Below are 20,062 nucleotides of genomic sequence, written 5' to 3'. Positions count from 1 at the left end.
AAAAGAATAATTCAAAACAAATGAATAGAATAGCATTCAATAATTAAAAACTCATATAAAAATTTTCCAAACATCAATAAAATATTTCAAAACAGATACATGAAATAACACCCAACAATTAACATAAGGATTTTAAAAATTCCCCGTTATCCATACCTTGAAACTTTTGATTTCCAGATGCCCTGAAATTGTCATGGATTAGCAGGCAGAGAGTAAATGGGGTAGTTATGCACACACAAGCTCTCTCTCACTCTCCAACACACAAGCACACATGCTCTCTCTCACTCTCCCACACACAAGCACATATGCACACACGCTCTCTCACTCTCCCACGCACAAACACACACGCTTTCTCTCACTCTCCCGCACACAAGCTCTCTCACTTTCCCGCACACATATGCTCTCTCACTCACTTCCTTCTTGCCTTAGCAGGTAGCAGTAGTGTCCTCCTTCAGCCCCCGTGGCCAAGGAAACGATTTCCGGCCATGGGCATTGGACTACTTCTGGTAGGGCGTGCTCCTCCTCCTCCTGCTCAGCAGCATGGCCCCACCAAAATCAACAGTGTGGTAAGTGCTGCCTTAGTAAGGGGAAAAACAGCATGGCCTCACCAGAATCAGCAGCGGGGCCGCGCTGCTCATCTCTTACTAAGGCTGCGCCGACCACGCCGTCAGTTTCAATGGGGCCACGCTGCTTTCTCTTTTGCTGAGGACCCACCGGCTATTTTGGCACATAGCAGTGCCTTTTGGTAGCGGTGCCTATGGCGGTGCCCATATTGGCACAATACAGCTCTGATTATAACAAATAAATAGATAAAATTGTGATCCTTAGGTCTGTATGGATGTGATCCTTAATTTCTACCAGAACTGGCCCTTAACTTCTACTCAACTGATTAGTCATTTCTACCTTGTTAAGCAGTAAGGGTTGAAAAAGTAGTATTAGTATCTGATTTTTTATTATATTAAACTATTAACAGAAAAGCAAATCCCTCCACTACAAGGCATACTATAACACAACACAAAATCCTTCCAAAAAAAAACAAACAACACTCTGAACTATTGTAGTAAACCTGCCATAACTTAACGCCACTAACACCCAGGACGCACACAAAGCTTCCTATGAAAAGGCAGCACTGCATATATTACACTAGGTTTTAGAACACCTATACACCTCCTAATTAGAAAACAGAACAAGTTGGACTGCTGCAGATCCCTGCACAGAAACTAAACGCTACTAAAATACTGTACCTCGGTCACACACACAGAATACGAGCGGACCCTCATCCAATGCAAATAAAAGACCACAATGGAGAACTAGAAATATGCTGACAAAAATTGAACTGGAAACACCAAGAAATATGCCTGGGAGCTTTTGAGTTCTGGTTGCCCAGTAACACGCGCTCTCTCTCTCTCAGACACATGCACACACGCTCTCTTGCTGTATCCAACATACGCATACACACTCACACACTCTTGTTTCTCTCAAACACCCGCATGCGCACTCGCCGTGCAGGCGTCCATCTTCGCGAGCAGCTGGAGGCAGGAGAGGTCGCTTTACACTGCCAGTCCCCTCTCCCCTCCTCCCGAAGCAGGGTGCGAAAAGCAGCCTTGCTCCGGGAGGAGGGAAGAAGGGACTGGCAGTGTAAAGCGGCGAAGCGACTTACTTTTTGCAGCCCCCTCCGGACATCGGACGACCTCTCCTGCCTCCTGCTGCTCGCGAAGATGGACGCCTGCACGGCCGCTGAAGACGTGACATCACGACGTTTGGCGTCACGGCATGTGATGTCACGTCTTCAGCGGCCGTGCAGGCGTCCATCTTCGCGAGCAGCAGGAGGCAGGAGAGGTCGTCCGATGGCCGGAGGGGGCTGCAAAAAGTAAGTCGCTTCGCCGCTTTACACTGCCAGTCCCTTCTTCCCTCCTCCCGGAGCAAGGCTGCTTTTCGCACCCTGCTTTGGGAGGAGGGGAGAGGGGACTGGCACGGGGGAAGCCACGATGTCCAGAGGGGGCTGCAAAAGTAAGTTGCCGAGTGTAGGACTGCCTGTCCTCTCCCCTCTCTCTTGCAACTTTTTTTTTCACTTTTTTTTTTGCTTCGGGAGGAGAGGACTGGGGCTGCCCCGGAGACCAGCATCCATGGACGCGGCCAGGGCAGGTGAGCAGGGGCTGGGGGAAAGCTTGCCGCCTACCCTTACCCCTGCCTCTAACGCAGGGGTAGGGATAGGCGGTAAGTTAGCAGGTTAAACGCGCGGCAAACAGCAGGGTAAAGTAGCGATAGTTGGGGTGCGCGTTACTGGATGCTAGGGAATAGCTAATTCGCTCGTTTGCATGCAATATACATGCCGCATGCGGACGGGGTTGCCCGGGGATTTTAGGATGCGGTAAGGGTAGGTTAAAGGGGGTTGTGGATCGCAGGAAGGGCTAACGCGGCCGGAAAGTGAGTAGAACGCGGGTTAGGAGCGGGGTAAACGCGGCCCCACTTTACTGGATAGACCTGTCTGAAAGCAGAGAGAAGGGCAGGATCAGATGGATCCTGATCTGTGTTTCTCAAGTACTGGGGCGTAGATTAACTGGTGAATGTTAACACATCCAATCGTTTGTTTCAGGCAGAATATCCATAGTTTACAACTTAAATGTCGGAATTCTTATAAATACAATTATAGAACTGAACTTTCCTGGTGTACACATTCATCTGCTGCATCTCAGAATTTCTGCACTGTGAGCTTTTAAAAGGGCAAAATTAACTAGACTAATTAACGATCTGGGAAAATGCAGAAATAGTTTGGTATGAAATGCAATGTTCACTGTGGTCTTTTGCAATTAATTTTTGCTTTCTCAACCCCTGGAGCAGCTCTGACCTGCACGGGCTCCCTACTTCCTTACCTCACTTGTTTTTAGCCTGAAGAGCAGGCCAATGTATATTTTACTCAAATAGTGGGTGGAGTTGGGTGGGGGTGAAAGCACATGCAGGGATTTTATTTTCACTTGCCTTGTCCATGCTGGCTGCATTTTAAAATGAGCACGTGGGACTGCAAGCTTGGCGGGGGAATATGAAAATCGTATTCTAGTGTTGTAAAATGATTGCACAGGGCACCGCTCAGTAGGGGGCACCACCTCTCCCTCATGATGCAGCTATGAGGAAGAGCTGCCTTCTCTCCTGAAGAGCTCGAGACCTCTGGGCTGAAGAAGAGCTGCTTCTCCTGCCAGTTCCCTTTCCTCAGGGTCATCTGTGGGGAGGAAGTTATTGTGGTAATTTCTCTGCCCCTGGCAGCACTGTTTCAGCCCGATGCGCGATGCCAGGAGGAGTGTGGAAAGTTAATTTTAGACAGCTAGTTAGATCTCCGGAAGACTTTGTACCGCGAATAGACAGCTACGGATCAGAACAGGTTCCAATGTTTGAGTATGAATCAATATATTGCATGGGATTTGAGTGCTGGGATTGTACAAAGGCAGGACACTTATCACCATTTGTTCCCGAGACATTCTGGCAACAATGAGCTGATAAAGAGCTGGGGTGGCCCCAAGGAACATCTGGTATCTCTGGGGACATCAAAGACTGAGACCTTTGGTATTTCTTTATCACCTGGGAAGATCAAATGCTAAAGCCTAGAACCCATACCAATGAGCTGATAATAAGTTAAACAATTGATGTCTTTTGCCAAATGGGAGATCAAAGAACTGGAACTGAAATACCTTCCTGGGTAAAAGGGCAAAGTGAAGCCCCTAACTTGCAGAGAGGGGGATATGAAGCATAGCATTTGCTTATTTTAGTTGGATGAGTTGAGAAGAAGACAGAGCAATTCGTTCTTTCAGAGTCCCCGGATCCGCTTCCTCCAGATTTCCTATGAACGCAGGCTTATACAGAGAAAGGAAGGCCTACTAGGGAGGTGTTCAGGTCCATTATTCTTTGATGAATATTCTTCTCTTTATTTCCGTCTGTCTCCTATTTACCTGCATTGCGTTATGTACAGGTTACTGTGATACTGTGTTCAATGTTGATATTACTATGTTGATTTATTATCCTTATATTCACAACTTTTAGAAAGTAAGTTTTGCTTTGCCAGATTGATCTAATATAAAATATACCCCCACACGACCACCGTGCACATTGGCATCACTACAGGATTATATTCATATTATGTCACTGTAACACAACATTGGGGATGGGATTAGCAACTGACTGTTTTCCAGAGTGTTAGAGATAAATTCAGAAAGTGACAAAAAGAATTTGTGTCCTTTTTGCTGTTAATGCTGGGATCATGTGTAAGTCTAGCACTACTCCCGCTGCCTGGACTAGTTTGCAACAGTTTAATGTTCCAGCACAGTTACTGAACCAGATAGACACTGCAGATTTAAGGGGCCTTGTAGCTTTAGGACAAAATTCTGACTTGATTTCAGAGATTGTTAACTGTCTTTTCCAGAGAAGGGTGGCAAATGTCAGGAACTGTTTGCTTTTGTCAGTGAAGAACTGCTGTCTGCCCAATTCCCGGAGCAAGGAATGGCTTCAGATCCAGGAATCAGGGCACAGTCTCCATTTACACTTGTAGTAGACTTGCATTGTGTAGGGATTCAGAATTGGGTCATGGGAGGAACACGGGAGCTCCTCTATTGGGGATATTGACAATTCGGTTGCTGGAGCAGCAATTACTAGTGTTAAAAGTTTTAAAACTTGGGAGTTAAGGGGTTAACAGCAGAGAGAGAGAAAAGAGGGCAAGTGGGGGATGCAGGAAGGTGTTTCTCATAGCAAATTCAATCTGAGGAGAAAACTCCTGTATATGAATTGATCTTTCAGTTTAAAAGTTATAAACAGACTGATAGGGAATGAAAGATATTTGCAGAAAATGAACTTGATTTAGCAAGAATGTTCAATTTTGTTTGCAGTAAAGTAAAATGTATACCTCCCACTGGGGCAGTGGGGAGACACCTCCTGATAGGGAACAGGAGGTAACTGCCCCCAGGGGGCGGAGCACTGGAGGAGACAGAGGCTAAGATGAGCTTCACCACTGGAAGTCCGAGGTCCCCCGGGAGGAGCCCGTAGGGACCCGGGCCACTTGGACTTAGGTGGGCCTCGCAGGGTCTCCTGGGAGAGTAGAAGTCCGGCGTGCCCACAGACACAGGGAGAGCGCGATCGGGTTCAAGACTAGAGACTAGAGGTCTGTTGGAGCAAGGAGAACCAGAATAGCGTAGGTGATGACAAGGCGAGGAACAGAGCCAGAATCTAAGGACGAAGTCAGGTGAGCAAAGGTCAGAATCCAGAAGTCAGTCCGCAGGATGGTCAACAAAGCAGAGGTCAGACGAGGTCACAGGCAGGCCGAGGTTGGGAGGCAGGCAGGCAGGCGAGCAGGTCGAGGCACAAGCTGAGGTATAGAGGCAGGCAGGCAGGTCAAGGAACAAGCTGAGGTAAGTACCAGTAAGACAGTCTGGAGGTACTACCTGGGGAGACGTACAGACGAACACAGGAACAGGACGAGCAGGAACTAGGATGCAGGAACAGGACTGGAACAGAAGGATCCTGGAATGAGACTTGGAACAAGACAAGAGCAGGAACAAACGCAGAGGCAATCTAGCATACAAGCCGACCCGATTGCCAAGGCAAGGAAGCACAGACAGGGACTTCCTTATATCAGGGGATCAATCAGGGCGCGCCACAGAGCTAAGACCCACCCTTGGCCCTACAAGAGGCCGGGTGGTCCACGCGTGCGTAGCGCTGTGGCCAACATCACCGAGGACGCCGAGCCTCAGCATGAGGCCTGACACGCAGTGGAAGACCCGGCGACCACTGCCGCGGGATGCCGGGGCCTAGAAGAACTGGCAACTACCGCTAGGGAGGCCGACCCAGGACCTGCCATGGAACCATGAAGGTGATCGGGCCTTGCTCTCTGATTCACTTCCTTTTTCATTTCGGCACCAGGCAGATGTGCAGTGTAGTCTTTTTTTGTCTGATAGCGAAGATCCTGCTACAAGAAAGGGGAGGCGAGATTAAAAGAAAACTCTTCTGGTCCTGAATCAACAAACTGGAACGCCTGTCACGAGACTAAATGTGTTCATAAGTTTTTATTTTTTATCCCTATTCTATGTAATGAAATATTATAGATGCTTATTTAGGGGAAAAAAATCTGTATGGCAGAATGAATTAAAACTTGCCGTTAGTTTCCGAGTGCCTTGCTCTTTGAACAAAGCAGATGTTTGTAGCTGTTTATACAGAGATCTGATATAAAGGATGAGATAAGCTTCCTTCTTATCTTATTGCTTTTTGCTTCAAAAATTATAGAGAGGGATTTCCTCTCCTGTCGTATAGTTTCTTTTACTTAATTTGAATTTTTATTTCATATCAGGTATTAACTTCATACACATGCATCTGACTTAATGATAGGGGTGCAAAGGTTTTGCTTCGAGAACGCTGTCTTGAAAGAAGTGCACACACTAGGACCGGCTGGAGGGAAGCACAGAAAGACCCCTTCAACCTTTCACTTTTGGACTGCAGTACTCAGAATTTGTGCCCTAGCCCTGTCCTCATGTTTTCTTCTTTTTGTTTTATGAAGCACCTTATCTCTATCTGAAATGTAATAACTGACTATCATGATGAAATATTTTTATGATGATTCCTAGTTACATATGTACTTTGCAGATGCCACTGTTTTGTTGCTCACATACATGATAAAGTCTGAATTGATGTGATTTTATTAGTTCTTAATTGCTATCCTCTGTGTCCCTGGTATGAGCTGTCCGTATGTTCTCACAACATTCAGAGAGTACTTTTTCTTTGTAGGAAAGAATTAGGATAGATTTTGGAAACGGAGGTTTGCTTTGTTTTTCACCTCTTGTATCACTGGTGGGTGGGGAGTATAGGCCACACCTGAGTTTAACTGTTCCAGATACCTAAAAATAATTAGCAAGCTCTACTACAGCGCCAGTGGGAGACCGGAGGCCATACTTCATCGCAGGGTGGAAAAACACCCAAATCACCTGTGGAGTGTTGTCATGCAGGCCACACTGAGCCTGACATTGAACACACAATGAAAGCCGGCCTAGGTACTCTGACAAGCGGGTGGCCCCCAAAATCATGTAACAACTACCTGAATGAGATCGCAACGGATGACAGAAGATACTGTGGACGCTCCTGGCAGATTTAGAGGTACGCTGTGCTATTTTAAATTGGCCAGTTTCTGGGTCAATTAATTCCAGGTGTACTTAGATGGGGTTTAGGTAATAATTGATTAGGTCATATGACCAATTACACAGAGAGATCAATAGACTAATAACCTGTGCTTTTCCTCTTTGGTTAAGGTATTTTGTACATTGCAGACAGACATTGTTAGATCTGCTTGTCTATAATCAGAATGAATTCACAAGCCCTGACCAAGTAGACATGCAAAAGACCTTCTATTCTGCATATCCTTGTTTCATCTCTACCTTTAGGAACATTCTATAGAAAATGCTTCATTGATTGCTTTAAAATTTTGATATTGCATTTTATATGCTTAGAATTGGAATCATTCAAAAATATCACAAGATATGATAATTAAGGTAACATGCCATGCAAACATATAGTAGGTGTGAAATAATTTAACCCTTGGGATATTATTGGCTTTTCTTAATTACACCATCTCATGTTTGGTATGTCATAGAATGTCCTATACCTCTCGCTCTAATGGCTAATTGTACACATAATAATTTCCTGTCAAGGAGATATAAATTTAACTTCCTTTCCCTTTTGAATGAACTGAAAATGTGTGCTTGTCTGTACATTTCCTTTCTCGGTGCTTATTTACAGATTTGTAATGAGAAATGCGTTCTCTTTAAAATCATGGAAAAGATGGGCTTCAGCAGTAAACCGTTATGATGGTGAAACCGAATGACAGTATATAAAACTCGATAAATAAATAAACTTCATCAATTGGTTGCATAAATTATATGCACTCCGACTGCTTATATAAAAGTCAAGGGGGGGGCTACTCTAATATTTTTCAAGTGGGAAGGGGTTGTCCTCTTTCGCCTCAACTCTTTGCTATTTTTTTTTTTTTTTTTTTAGAATTACTAGGGAAAACATGGAGGTGAAGGGATTTCAGATTGGTGATTCCTCATATAAACTATCACTTTTTGTATACGACATCCTATTCATTTTAACTGATCCTAGAATACTTTGGCAAAGGTAGTAGGGGAGTTAGGGAAGTTTAGCAATGTATCAGGTTTCAAAATTGTTGCGCTGGAGGTGGACCCTTGGCCCGGGGTGAGGTTGACGCTACCCGCAGGGCAAGCCCTCTGGGTCCCCACCGTCGGAAGGCGGAGCTGGCTGAACGACGGAGGCCGGCAGGAGCTTCGCCAATACCAGCCCTCGTTCCCCGCAGGTTGAGCCCTTGGGTACCGGGGCTGGCTAGTCTTAGGTGGGCCTCCATCCAAGGACTCCTTGGGTACGATGATGGGTTCAGCCAGGGACCAGCAAGTGGCAGCAGGGAGGACGAGTCCACACGAGGCAGAGATCCGGAGACCCAGGCGCCAATGGAGTACGGGAGGCAAGACAGGGGGGCCGTCCGAATAGTAGCAGGCCGAAGCCTGTGAAGCGAAGTCCAGAGTAGAGGGCTGTGGTAAGACAGGCGGTCAAACGAGCAATGGTGAAACCAGGAGACAGTCCAAGAATGGTCAGGTGAAGCAGGGGTCAAGCCAGAAGTCAATCTGAGATGATAGGGTGCGAGGACCAGGTACAGGAGCAGGAACCAGGAGACGTAGACAGGATCAGGTACAAGCAACGAGCACACAAATGTGGAGACCTGTTTGCCAAGGCAAGGAAGCAGCTGGCTAGGCCCGCGGCTTTATATACCAGGACCCAGTCATGTCATCATCCGGGGCCGCGGCCTCTTTAAAAACCAGAGGGGCGTGCACGCGCCTAGAGGGCGGCGTCTCCCGCGTGGAACCAAAGGAGTCTGCGGAGGAGCCGGGGATGGCAGAGGAAAGCTTGGGTGCGCAGGTGGCTGCCTACTGCCGCGAGGGAGGTCGAACCAGGAGCAGGAGCTGGAAGTTGGTGGGTAAGTGAGTCCCGTATGTGGGGCCTGCCGTGGGTGGCACACGCAACAAAAATAAATTGAGACAAGTCGGAATTTTGAATCTTACTATGCCCATCGATTTGATAGATGATATTAAATTTAGATTTCCATTTAATTGTGCTACACGTATGATAAATATTTGGGGATACTTCTAGGCAATAAGGAGGAAGATCTATTTTCATTGTACTATTTGTCGTTACTGGATAAGATCAAGACAGATTTACTTAAGTGGGAGAGATCCCACCTTTTCCTTGGTTGGTTCGAATTGTGGTGATCAGGATAAATGTCTTGCCTCGATTGGGATATCTATTCCAAACTTTGCCCATTAAGATCTCCACTCTAAGGTTTAAACTATAGCAATGGCATGTTTTCAATTATATTTGGAAGCATAGACCTCCAAGAATAAAGAGAAGTGTAATATATCAACCAAAATTGAGAGGTGGCTTAAATGTTCCTAACTTTATGTGGTATCATGTTGCGGCCCCAGTTTAGGCCAATAATAGATTGGTGTGCTGCAACAGTAAGGTTAACAAGCATTGGGTTTTGATGGAACAGTTTTGTGCTGGAGACCTGCCATTAGATGGAAGGTTTTGGCAACCCAAGGAGCACATGGTGCACTTGTCTAGCCTTGTCACCATTGTATGCTCAAACCCATTAAATATTCGGAATCAGTGGCATAAGCATTTAATAGTGAAAGAGAAGTTATTTTTATTCCACAGAACTATTCCATAATAACCAATTTTAAACCTTATTCCTCCTTGCATTCCTTTCAGAGATGGAGAGATTGTGGGATTGTGCAGTGGGAACATATGTGGAATGCAAACCGGTTGATAAGTTTTTACCATGTTGGTAATTTGTAAATAGGAAGAGTACCTTGCCTATTTACAAATTACTCACTTCTTATAATCTGTGAATATTCCAATCTCAGATGTCCAAGGGGAAGCCTTATTTTGAATACCTGTGCCAAACTGCAGATCGAGCTAGAGGTACTATATGAAAAATATATGTGCTTGTAAACCAGTCTTTTTATGATAGATCATCTCATATAGAATCATGAGAGAGAGACTTGGGTGAGACCTTTTATAAGGAGGAATGGAACCAGTCGATTCCTTTTTACAGGTAAAACCTCGATATCCGTTAACGCTTAAGGAGAATAGTGTATAAAGTACTGCTGCGATGTGCTTGACCCCAGAGAGACTGTCAAAGTTATTTCCAAATGTGAACGATGATTGCTGGAGGGGATGTGGCCTGAAAGGTTCATTTTGCCGTATTTGGTGGGAATGTGTTATAATTAAGACATTTTGGGAAGAGGTGCTAATATTAGCCTTGGAACTGACTGGAGTTTCAGTAAATTGGACCCTGAGTCTTTTCTATTGAATATTCCAGATGTAAACCCCCGATAAATATACTCAGCTTCTTTTTCAGCAAATATACTTAGCAGCCCTCCGTGAATAGTTTTTTCTTGGAACAGTTACTGCTCCACCCCTTGAGAAAGTGGTTATGAGATTGGACACTGTGTGCAGATTAAGCTACCTAACTGCTTTGAAAAGACATAGGCTGTGTAAATTTGAACAAATATGGGATACATAGAAATGACGGCAGAAAAAGACCAAATGGCCCATCTAGCCTGCCCAGCAAGCTCCCACACTTATTTTCCTAAACTTATCTGTTTTACTGGCCACCAAGTTCAGGGCCCGTGTTGGTAATTGTTTGATTCGAATTTCCTGCCACCCCCTGCCGTTGATGCAGGGATAAATACGCTTAATGTATGCCCAATTTATTTTGCCTGTAACTATCTTTTGAGGTTATCTTATGCTTCTAATTTTACTTGCATGTCTATTTTGTTAACACCATCCAGATGTTGGTCTAGGGGGAGTTGGGGTGACTGGAGGGATAGGGATAGGGAAGGGGGGGATTATTGCTAATTTTGAGAGTTTTGAGAATCTTTAATTGTAGGTTTACGTTATTATGAACAAACCTATAATGTAACCTTGAACTTATAATGTAACTATGCACCACCTTATATTATGTATGCTTCTTATTGCCTTTGTGGTTTTGCCTGGTGGACTTTATTTATTTTATTTAAATGTTTTATATACCATAATTCCATATGAGAATCACTAGTTCAGAACGGTTCATATACATTCATAAATAAAATGAGTGTACTTATTGTTTGTGCGTTTATAAAAGTCTCAATAAACCTGTTATTTGAAAAAAAAAAGTGCCAGGGCCTCCAGCGCTGCTCTCCTACCACCGCTGCCTGCTGGTTGGGCCACAGGGAGAGGAATGCAAAATGAAGGAGATTGGAAGGTGGAGGAGGGTGGGGTTGAAAATGAAGAGGGGAGGGGAGAGGATGGAAGGTGGGAGGGTTAGAATGTAAGGGAGGAGAGAGAAAGGGGAATGGTGGAAGGTTGGAGGATTGGAGGCGGTGGGCGGTGGCACAAATGAAGTTGGTTTATTTCATAGGGTGGGGGCCGAAAATTTCCATTTTAGCAAAGGGCACTGGTGAGGCTCGAGCTAGCCCCGATTACATGAACTTAAGGTGACCCAAGAATTCTAACAAAGAGAAAATACAGTTAGTGTGGCAGGTTTCTGCACAGTACAAACACTCCTGGCACTGAAATACAAAGTTACATCATTGGTCATGTTGAAAAAAAGATCTGAGGTCCATCAAGTTCATCCTCTTTGTGTGGTAATCCAAGTTAGTGAAAGCCAACTTTGCAGCGGTGAAAAACCTAGTATGTCAGTGAGCTAAGTCCCCAGGTCATGAGTTTACTTTCATTGTCTTACCCACAATACATTTATTCCTCTTAAAAAACATAAATGTATCCAATTTACTTTTGAAGTTATTTAAGGTCCTGTGTACTAAGGAATGTTGACTTAACGCCCGCGTTAGACGCATGTCAATGAGGGCATTAGCTAATGTCAATGTCCATGTTAATGCATGCATATTAGCATTGCTGCCGGTTTTCTGATGGCAATGCTAACGGGCATGGAAATAGAGGGGATGAAAAGCATTACAAGGGGCTAACGTAAAGGGTTAATGCCTAAAATGGATAACCTGAGCCACTTAAGGCAGGAAAGTTAATCTGCACCACCGACCTGGAAACATGGCTTTGAAGCCCACAGTCATAAAGACTGGCCTCCCCTCAGCCCACCCGCGTCCCTTACACGCCCCCCCCCCCCAAAAAAAAAAGAAAGAAGGACAGGTTCCTCCAGGCCCCTCTTCAAATGACCTCTCTACCTCCAGGCCCATCCCTTGGACCCCATCCATGGCCTCCAAGTTATCCATGAAGCCTTAATGAAGAAAGAAATCCAAAATGTCACCGTTGACGCTATGACTCAACACCAAGCACATGCAGGCCAGATTGGCAGTGGCACCATTTTGATTTGGCGCCATTACTGGCAGGAGGGAATATGGCTTCCTCCAGCCAGCGAAGATTCAGGGGCAACTTGGAGGCCATGATTAGGAGTCCAGAGTCCTATCTATTTTTTCTTTTTTTTTTTCAGGGGGTCCAGGGTCCCTTCTTCTTGTTCTGGTGAGGGATCAGTTTGGGGGTCGGGAGGGGGGTGAAGTTTCCCCACACTAACCAGCCCTTTCTCGTTGAGTTACTTAGCACGGGGAAACCTAATATGCAGAGCGCGGCAGGTTTACCATGGCCACACTGTCTTCAGCATGGCCAGGGGCAACGCTATTGCATCCTTCACATCTTTAGTTGGTGCGCTAGACGTGTTTAAATGCCAACCTACTGCTGGCATTTAAAACTGGCAGGTAACTCGCATACTGTGCCGGTTTTTAATGCCGGTTATCCCGTAAGCCCCCTTTCAGTCAAGCTTGTGCTCCTTTCCTTCTCCCCTTAAGAGGATTTCATTCCCCCCTCCCCCCACAACAAATAGGGGCCTAGAGGACAATTCCAACAAAATGTAAATTGTTTTACCAGGACGGTGCAGGAAAAAATAGGTCAATGGGCTTTGTGGTGATGCTTTGTTTCTTGCCTCTTTTTAGCTGGTGCTGCCAGAGTATTCCATCCACAGCCTTTTCTGTATAATGTTTCTGTGCGCGGAAGAATGGCTGACGCTGGGGCTGAACGTGCCGTGCTTTTCTACCATTTATGGAGGTGAGTCTCTCTCTCATGATCGTTTTCGTTGGTGACCTGCTTGGCCTTTATGGACTTTTCCAGCAGATAAGCTGCCTGTTCGGAGCCCCGTGCAGCATCGATCACATCAAAGGGCTTGAGCCGAGCCAGCCGAGAGTGAAAGAATAGGAAACTTTTTAGCAGGGTGGCCAAGGATGGACAAATTATATCTTATTTATTTTGGGGTCGGTTTTAAAAGGAGCCACGCGCGCATCCATGTGCACGCGGTTCCCTATCCCCCGCACACGCGCGTGTGGATTTTAAAATCCGGCGCCGCGCACGTTATAAAATCGCCGTGTCCGTGCGTGCGCGCCGGATTTTAAAATCCACACGCGCGTGTGCGGGGGGGATAGGGGGTGAATTTTCGGGAAATCCACGCGGCGACGCAATCGGGCCCCCCCCAGTTCCCCTCCCAGTCCGCTCCAATTAAGGGAAGCGGGCTGGGAGGGAACTTCCCTACCCCCCTGCCTAACCTTTCTTCCCTTTCCCCTCTCCTCCCTGCCCCCTAACCCCTACCTACCTACCCCACATTTTTTTATTTCATCACTTACTGCTCCTCCATACCAGAAGTAGTTTCTGCGTACCAGCCCGCTGCCGGCACGCCTCTTCCCCCCCCCCCGGCCCGCCCATTTTTCAGGGCGCAGCACTGGTGTGCGTACAGCGGTTTACGTGCGTGGCCGGGCCTGTTTTAAAATGAGCGCAGCGCGCACAAGGCCCAGCCACCTGCATAATCCCCGGTTTAAGGCCTTCGAAAATCCAGGCTTGATTGATTAATGTATTTTGACCCAGCAGCTCCGTAATGCTCCTTTTGTTTCCAACTCGCTCAGAACCAGAGCTGGAAACTGGTGCCAGGCCCCTTCATGTGTCTATCCCTTCTCAGTTTATTTTAGTCCAGCCCTTGCAGGGGGCCATGCATGCAGCAGGGCTTCCTCCTTGACCCCTGCAATCGGGGGTGTTAAATCCGGCCACCAGGTGTCGCTACCGCATTATGAGCATAAGCTCCCTCCCCGCCAGGGTCTGTGAACGCTGCCCCTGCAACCATCCCCAGCCCCGGCCAACCCGGGGAACGGAAGACCAGGGCTGGGAATCGGAACCAAAGCTCCTCTGGGCTGACCCAAGCAAACTGTATTTTAACGACTGATTCCCAGAGTGGCAATCAGGCTAATCCAGAGCACTCTTTTAATTCTCCTTCAGGTATTTCCATTGCCCGGCAGATAGTTCGGAATTAGCATATGACCCACCGGTGGTGATGAATGCGGCTACTTTAAGCTACTGTCAGAAGGAGGCCTGGTGCAAGCTTGCTTTCTATCTCCTCTCCTTCTTCTATTACCTTTATTGGTACGTGATTGCCTCTCATATGCATGCAGAAATGTTTGCGGTATTTAATAGTCTAAAAACAATGGCACACTGGTTTCATTAGTTTCTTGGTTACCCAATTAGGTGAATTTTGAATAAGTGTATAATGGGGGAAAAAAGAGATTTATGTACAGTGCAGCAGAATCAACAAATGTATGGTCATGACCTCGCAGGCCACATGGGATCGTAACCTACTGGTTTTCTATATGGGTTGCTGCTCCAGCTACAGGGAGAGGTGGGGAGGCTGACAGGAGGCGCTCCGGCTGCCGCTGGGAGGCGATGGACAGGTAGGGGGGAGGCTGACAGGAGGCTTGGGCTGCACGAGAAGCAGGAAGACAATGGCCTAGCAAGGGGAGAGGGTGGACAGGCAGCTCAGGCCGGGAGAGGGAGAGTTGGACAGAAAGATTGAGATTGCTGGGTGGGAAGGAGAGTGGACTTTTTTTTTATTTTCCCAAGGATCTTCTCTCCTAACATTGGGATTGATATCACTCTGAAACATTTTTTTAAATACTGAAGGTGTGAGCTAATGGTATGCGAATACAATCAGGAGTTAAACCTGAACATGTTCATAAGGAAAATACTTAGCATGCGTATAATATGATTTGTGCATGTCTTCAGGTTATAAGTGCAAAAAGCATTTTTTGTATGCATAAATCAATTTTTCTGCACATCAAATCCTGACTATAGGGCCTGGCATTGGAATTTGGGCTTCCATCCATAGACTAACATTAGCCCTGGAAACTTTACTCTCCCTCAGACTGGGAGTCAAGTTTCCAGCAGTAGGAGACCACCAGCAAGCCGATGCAATAGGATGCCTAACAATAACTTGAGACTTGGGGAACGGCACGGACATCATCAAGAAGCCGGGGTGACAGGAGGGTGCAGTTCTGTGCACTGAGAGCAGCTGCTGTTGCTTATGTGTTATCACAGCCCTTAAACCTGGGTTGGGGTTGGCAGAGGAGAAAGAAGAGGGAGGACTGGACTGGTGCAGGGGTAGGAAGGAATAGAGAGGAATGGAGGAGGGGGGGGGGGGGGGAAAAGGGATGGGGGCAGGCAGGGCCGGTGCTTCCATCAGGCAAACTAGGCAGTCACCTAGAGCGCCAAGACTTTGAGGGCGGCAAAATCCTGCCAGAGTGAGATCTAGAGGGGCGCAGTACCAGAGCCCATAGCACAAAAGCAGGGAGCACTGTGCCGGAGCCACTGCAGCCAGTAGGAAAGTTGGAGGAATGGGAGGCGAATGAGCAAAGGTTTGCCTAGGTTGCTAAATATGCTTGCACCAGCCCTGGGGGCAGGGAGATGGACTGGCGTGGGGGAGCAGAGATTAGATTTGGGGGGGGGGGGGAAATAAGGATCAGAGTCATGGGGGGGAGGGGGAGGGAGGGAGAGAAGCGGGGTGGCTTTCAAGGATCCGCCTCTGGCATGAATTGGGCTGGCTATTGTGTCGTCTTTCCTGTCACGGTCTCTCCATCACATACTGAGCTTTAATGTGAAGTTACTACCCTCCCACAGAAATAGGCAAACACTCTTTACAAAACTCCTGAATGTTAATGATGTATTGTTTGTGAAGGTCTGGATTCTCTGCTCACTGCAGTAAGGCATCAGAAACGCACACTCTATTAAACTATCCAGACTCTATTTTTATGGAGTGACAATAAACTGCTAACAAATTTTATTTCACCTCCTTTTACTGTAAATGCTAATTTGTGTTGGCTCATTATAGCCCTGTGCTAAAGAGAAGAGGAAAATGGGCCCAGTTAGGAAAAGAAGCATGCACAGAGCCAGCACACCGGGCTGCTGCATGTATGAATAAATGTTAAAAGGTTAAAATAACCTCAGCAAAAGTGTCCTCATTGTCTCTTTTTTTTTTTTTTTTTTTCTCCTTTCAATCCAGCATGATCTACACTTTAGTGAGCTCTTAACTCAAAAATCAGCCTTAAAGACTGGGAGCACGAAAGGTTAGAGGACAAGGATGAGAGCTCACATTGATCATGGCAAGCAGAAGAAGATGCTGTTGGACGCCCCCTCCCCCGAATTTCGCCTCCAGCACAATCTAGGAAAGAGACATCCTGTGAACATAATAGTGAACAGGCGGAGAGCTGAATTCACTGGAGCTGGCCCATGTTTCTCCCTCCCTTTGAGATTGTTTTGGCTATTCAAACCGCAGCTCTGAAGCATAAGGACAGCACAAGAGCATGATGCAGGAGGCAAAGTCAAAACACCTCAGTTCTGTTGAAGACAGCCAAAAAAAATGGCTGGTGGGTTTTACAGTGTCGCAGTGAACAGTAACGTGACTGTGGAATACTATACTACAGCACGTAAAGAACAAGGCTGATGCTCCTCTGACTTTTCCCCCCAAAATGACATCCAATACTGGCACACATCCCCCATCATTTGGTGAACCTTTTATCAGCAAGCCAAATTGCAGAAGTCACGTTCAGATTTTTTAAATCTGGGTGGTAGCTTTCCTGATGGTTGCTTTTATAAGAGTACTGTAGAGTGAGAGAGTCACATTGGAAACCCTGACGTGACCCTGACATCAAACTAAGGACCCCAACTGCACACCGCCTCTGCCAGAACTGATTACAACATAAGTTATAATTCATGAGCAAGCAATGTTAATGTTGCTGCAGTGGGTTCTCAGACAATCTGTATTATCATATTCTGTTCAAAATATTCTACATGTAAAGTCGCGATTTACCAAGTGAATGGAGGAGAAACCTGCCTCCAGCCTCCAATTTATTTGCAAAATCCACTAACAAGGCGATGAGCAAGATGTGGAGGTCCATATTCAAAAGCATTTAGCCGGCTAACTCGGACTGTGTCTGAATATGGACCTCATAGTGTATTTCTGCACTGTCAGCGCACTGCATCAATGCTCCTTTTTTTTTTTCCTTTATCTTACAACCGATTCAACAAAGTGAATATATGCTCAGGGCCGGATTTCCCATTGGGCACAGTAGACATGAGCTTAGGGGCGCCATGGGTTATAAGTGGGTAGGTAAGCTTATTTTAAAAATTATAAATACGTCAGTGCTAATATTAAATGGGTAAGTTTGGGACGAGGCCTCACCCTTCATCATTACTTCAGTACGATCCTCTCAAAACCCTCCACCCCCACCCTCCTGTTGAGAAGGGGAAGACGCTGATGATCTTGTGCCTGGGCGTGCATGAGATATAAATCCAGACCTGCAGATACTGACATACTATATACCTGCAGGACCTGATCCACTAATTTTTTTTTATCAAATTCTGTGCCTGTCTGAAAAAAGCTTAAGTGAATCAGGTCCCTGGAGGCAACGCTGCCCTCCCAGTTTTCTGCTTCAGGAGATATGAACCTGTGCTGGTCACTACACCCTTCCCCCCCTGGACAGTATTTTCCTATCTATCTCATTACCAGTCATTAATCCATTCCCTGCATGTGGGAAATTTGTACTTCTAAGGAGGTCAGTGATGGAAAATATTGATCCTGGGAGGACAGAATAAAAATTGAGAAGATCATTTTGCTTAAAGCCAAAAAGCTGAGGGCAACCCTGATTCTGAAGACCACAGTTCCATTCCAAGGGACAATAATTTTCCACCGTCACAACTGACAGATCTGGCGATATCAATGTTTCCATTTCAGCTAGAAAATGGAATATATTATTTATATTTATTTATTTATTTATTTAGGGTTTTTATATACCGGCATTCGTGATAGAATCACATCATGCTGGTTTACAATTAACAAGGGGAGTGGATGAAAACAAGAACATGGAACGAGTGCAATGAAACCAAGAAGTTACAATAAAATTATGTAGTTATAAATTGGAAATGGGCATCACACAGACACCTACTCCACTAGATGATAAATTAGGATTTCAATAATCAATGTACAGCATGAAAGCAGGGACTTCAAACTATCTACTTACTCAGAGTTAAATGATATTTTTCTGATATAAGAACCTATTACAGTTTTTGTTTGCTCTTTTGCCTGAAACTACATCCTTCTTACAAAACATGCAGTATTATGACATTATAATACATCTATTCTTGCATTCATTTTGATTTTCAGCACTGGATAATTCATGTATCAAAGGGATCTCCCCCATTTCATGTCTATGTGAAAATGCTTTGCGTGTCCAGTCGTTAGCTACCAAAGTAGTAATCTAGGATGGTTTTTTTTTTCCCAAATTACAAACTACAGCATGACTGTGATTCTGATCCACTTTGCTGAATCACCGTGAGACAGTTTTATTTGAATAATCAGTGCTTTCAATAAAAAAACAAAGTCAAATTTGATAGACTTGAACTGATTTGTTTTGAACTGATGGGCAGAGGGGTCATCATCTAGTAGTTAGAGCAGTGAGTTACCAGTCAGGATAACTCCTGGAACTCATGAGTTCAAATTCTGCTCTCCTAATGACTCTGGGTGACCTTAGGAGAATTACTGTTTCCATGTGCCTTAGTTTACCACACTGCAATTAGTTATTAATAACACTCTCTTCCTATTTCTGTCTCCCCTTTGGACGCTTTCATGCAAAATATTTGATAGCCAAACATTCCACTCCAATGGTGGCCTCATTTATATTTCTCTAATATTAAAATGAGAAAGCATTTCAGGCTCTTGCTTAGATAAAAGGCATTGAACCAAGGCAAATTGTCATTTGATTCACTGGAACTGATTACCGGTAGTTTTGCATCACTGTAAGACTAACATGGGCCTATTGCTCAACGTGCTTTTTAACTGTGAATTGCAACTTTTTTTTATGCTTCCCTAACAGAAGTAGCTCGCTGGCTTTCTTCAGGGTATGCATAGTTGGCTGTGGCAGCCTAGTGTCACGTTTTTGCTTCAAGAGAAAACCACCTGAAGAGATGTTGGATTCTTCTTCTGTAGATTACAAGCAGAGCATGAAGGGAATTAAATGTCGCCAAGTTCTTTTTTTTTTTTTTTTTTTTTTTTTGTTTTATACATTTTTTTAAGTATGACTTGCTTATCTCTGGCTCAAGCCTTACATTATTTTCAACAATGTCTTCAAAAGTAGAAATCAGCAGAACATATTCAATGCTCGAACGATGAGAGGTTTGATGATGCGTGCTTTTGTGAAAGGCTGCTTTTTAGTCACAGATAGCTTTTCAAGGATCTGCCATCCTCAACCACTCAAGAATAGGAAGTTGTTAATACTGGACTGTCTTGAGAACTCTGTGATATAGCAAGATGAGGCCTAACTCCCATATCATGGTGGGATCCATGAGAATTGACAAGCGCAAGCAAACACTCTTGTAGGTCCAAGGATTTTTGCATTAAATTATTTTAATCTTGAATATGGCACTGGTACACTGTCTAGAGAGAGAATTATTTTCTACCCGTGCTGTCCCTCTCGACGCAGCCAGTTTGGCGAAACACGGGATCCATGTTGGGGGACCCATGGAATCATATTGAAATGTTGTGTGTTTAAACAGTGGAGTTGCCATATTCAAGATTAAAATTATTTAATGCAAAAATACTTGGACCTACAAGAGTGTTTGCTTGCGCTTGTCGTTCATGAACTGATATATAAAG

At 45.3% G+C, this 20,062-nt stretch overlaps 1 protein-coding gene across 1 annotated transcript in view; it reads left to right on the top strand.

The window, feature by feature from the left end:
* CNIH3 (cornichon family AMPA receptor auxiliary protein 3) overlaps positions 1-18,801 on the top strand; it is a 98,463-nt gene extending 79,662 nt beyond the window's left edge. Inside the window, 4 exon segments of the mRNA XM_029593091.1 lie at positions 13,038-13,125; positions 13,128-13,149; positions 14,362-14,505; positions 16,415-18,801. Of these exon segments, the coding sequence (XP_029448951.1) occupies positions 13,038-13,125; positions 13,128-13,149; positions 14,362-14,505; positions 16,415-16,442 (282 nt within the window). The 3' untranslated portion in view covers positions 16,443-18,801.
* Positions 18,802-20,062: the final 1,261 nt, after the last annotated feature.

The sequence above is a fragment of the Rhinatrema bivittatum genome, chromosome 3 (assembly GCF_901001135.1).
Source record: "Rhinatrema bivittatum chromosome 3, aRhiBiv1.1, whole genome shotgun sequence".
NCBI lineage: Eukaryota > Metazoa > Chordata > Amphibia > Gymnophiona > Rhinatrematidae > Rhinatrema > Rhinatrema bivittatum.
The sequence above is the reverse complement of the archived record's forward strand: the minus strand, read 5'-3'. Positions and strand labels throughout refer to the sequence as shown.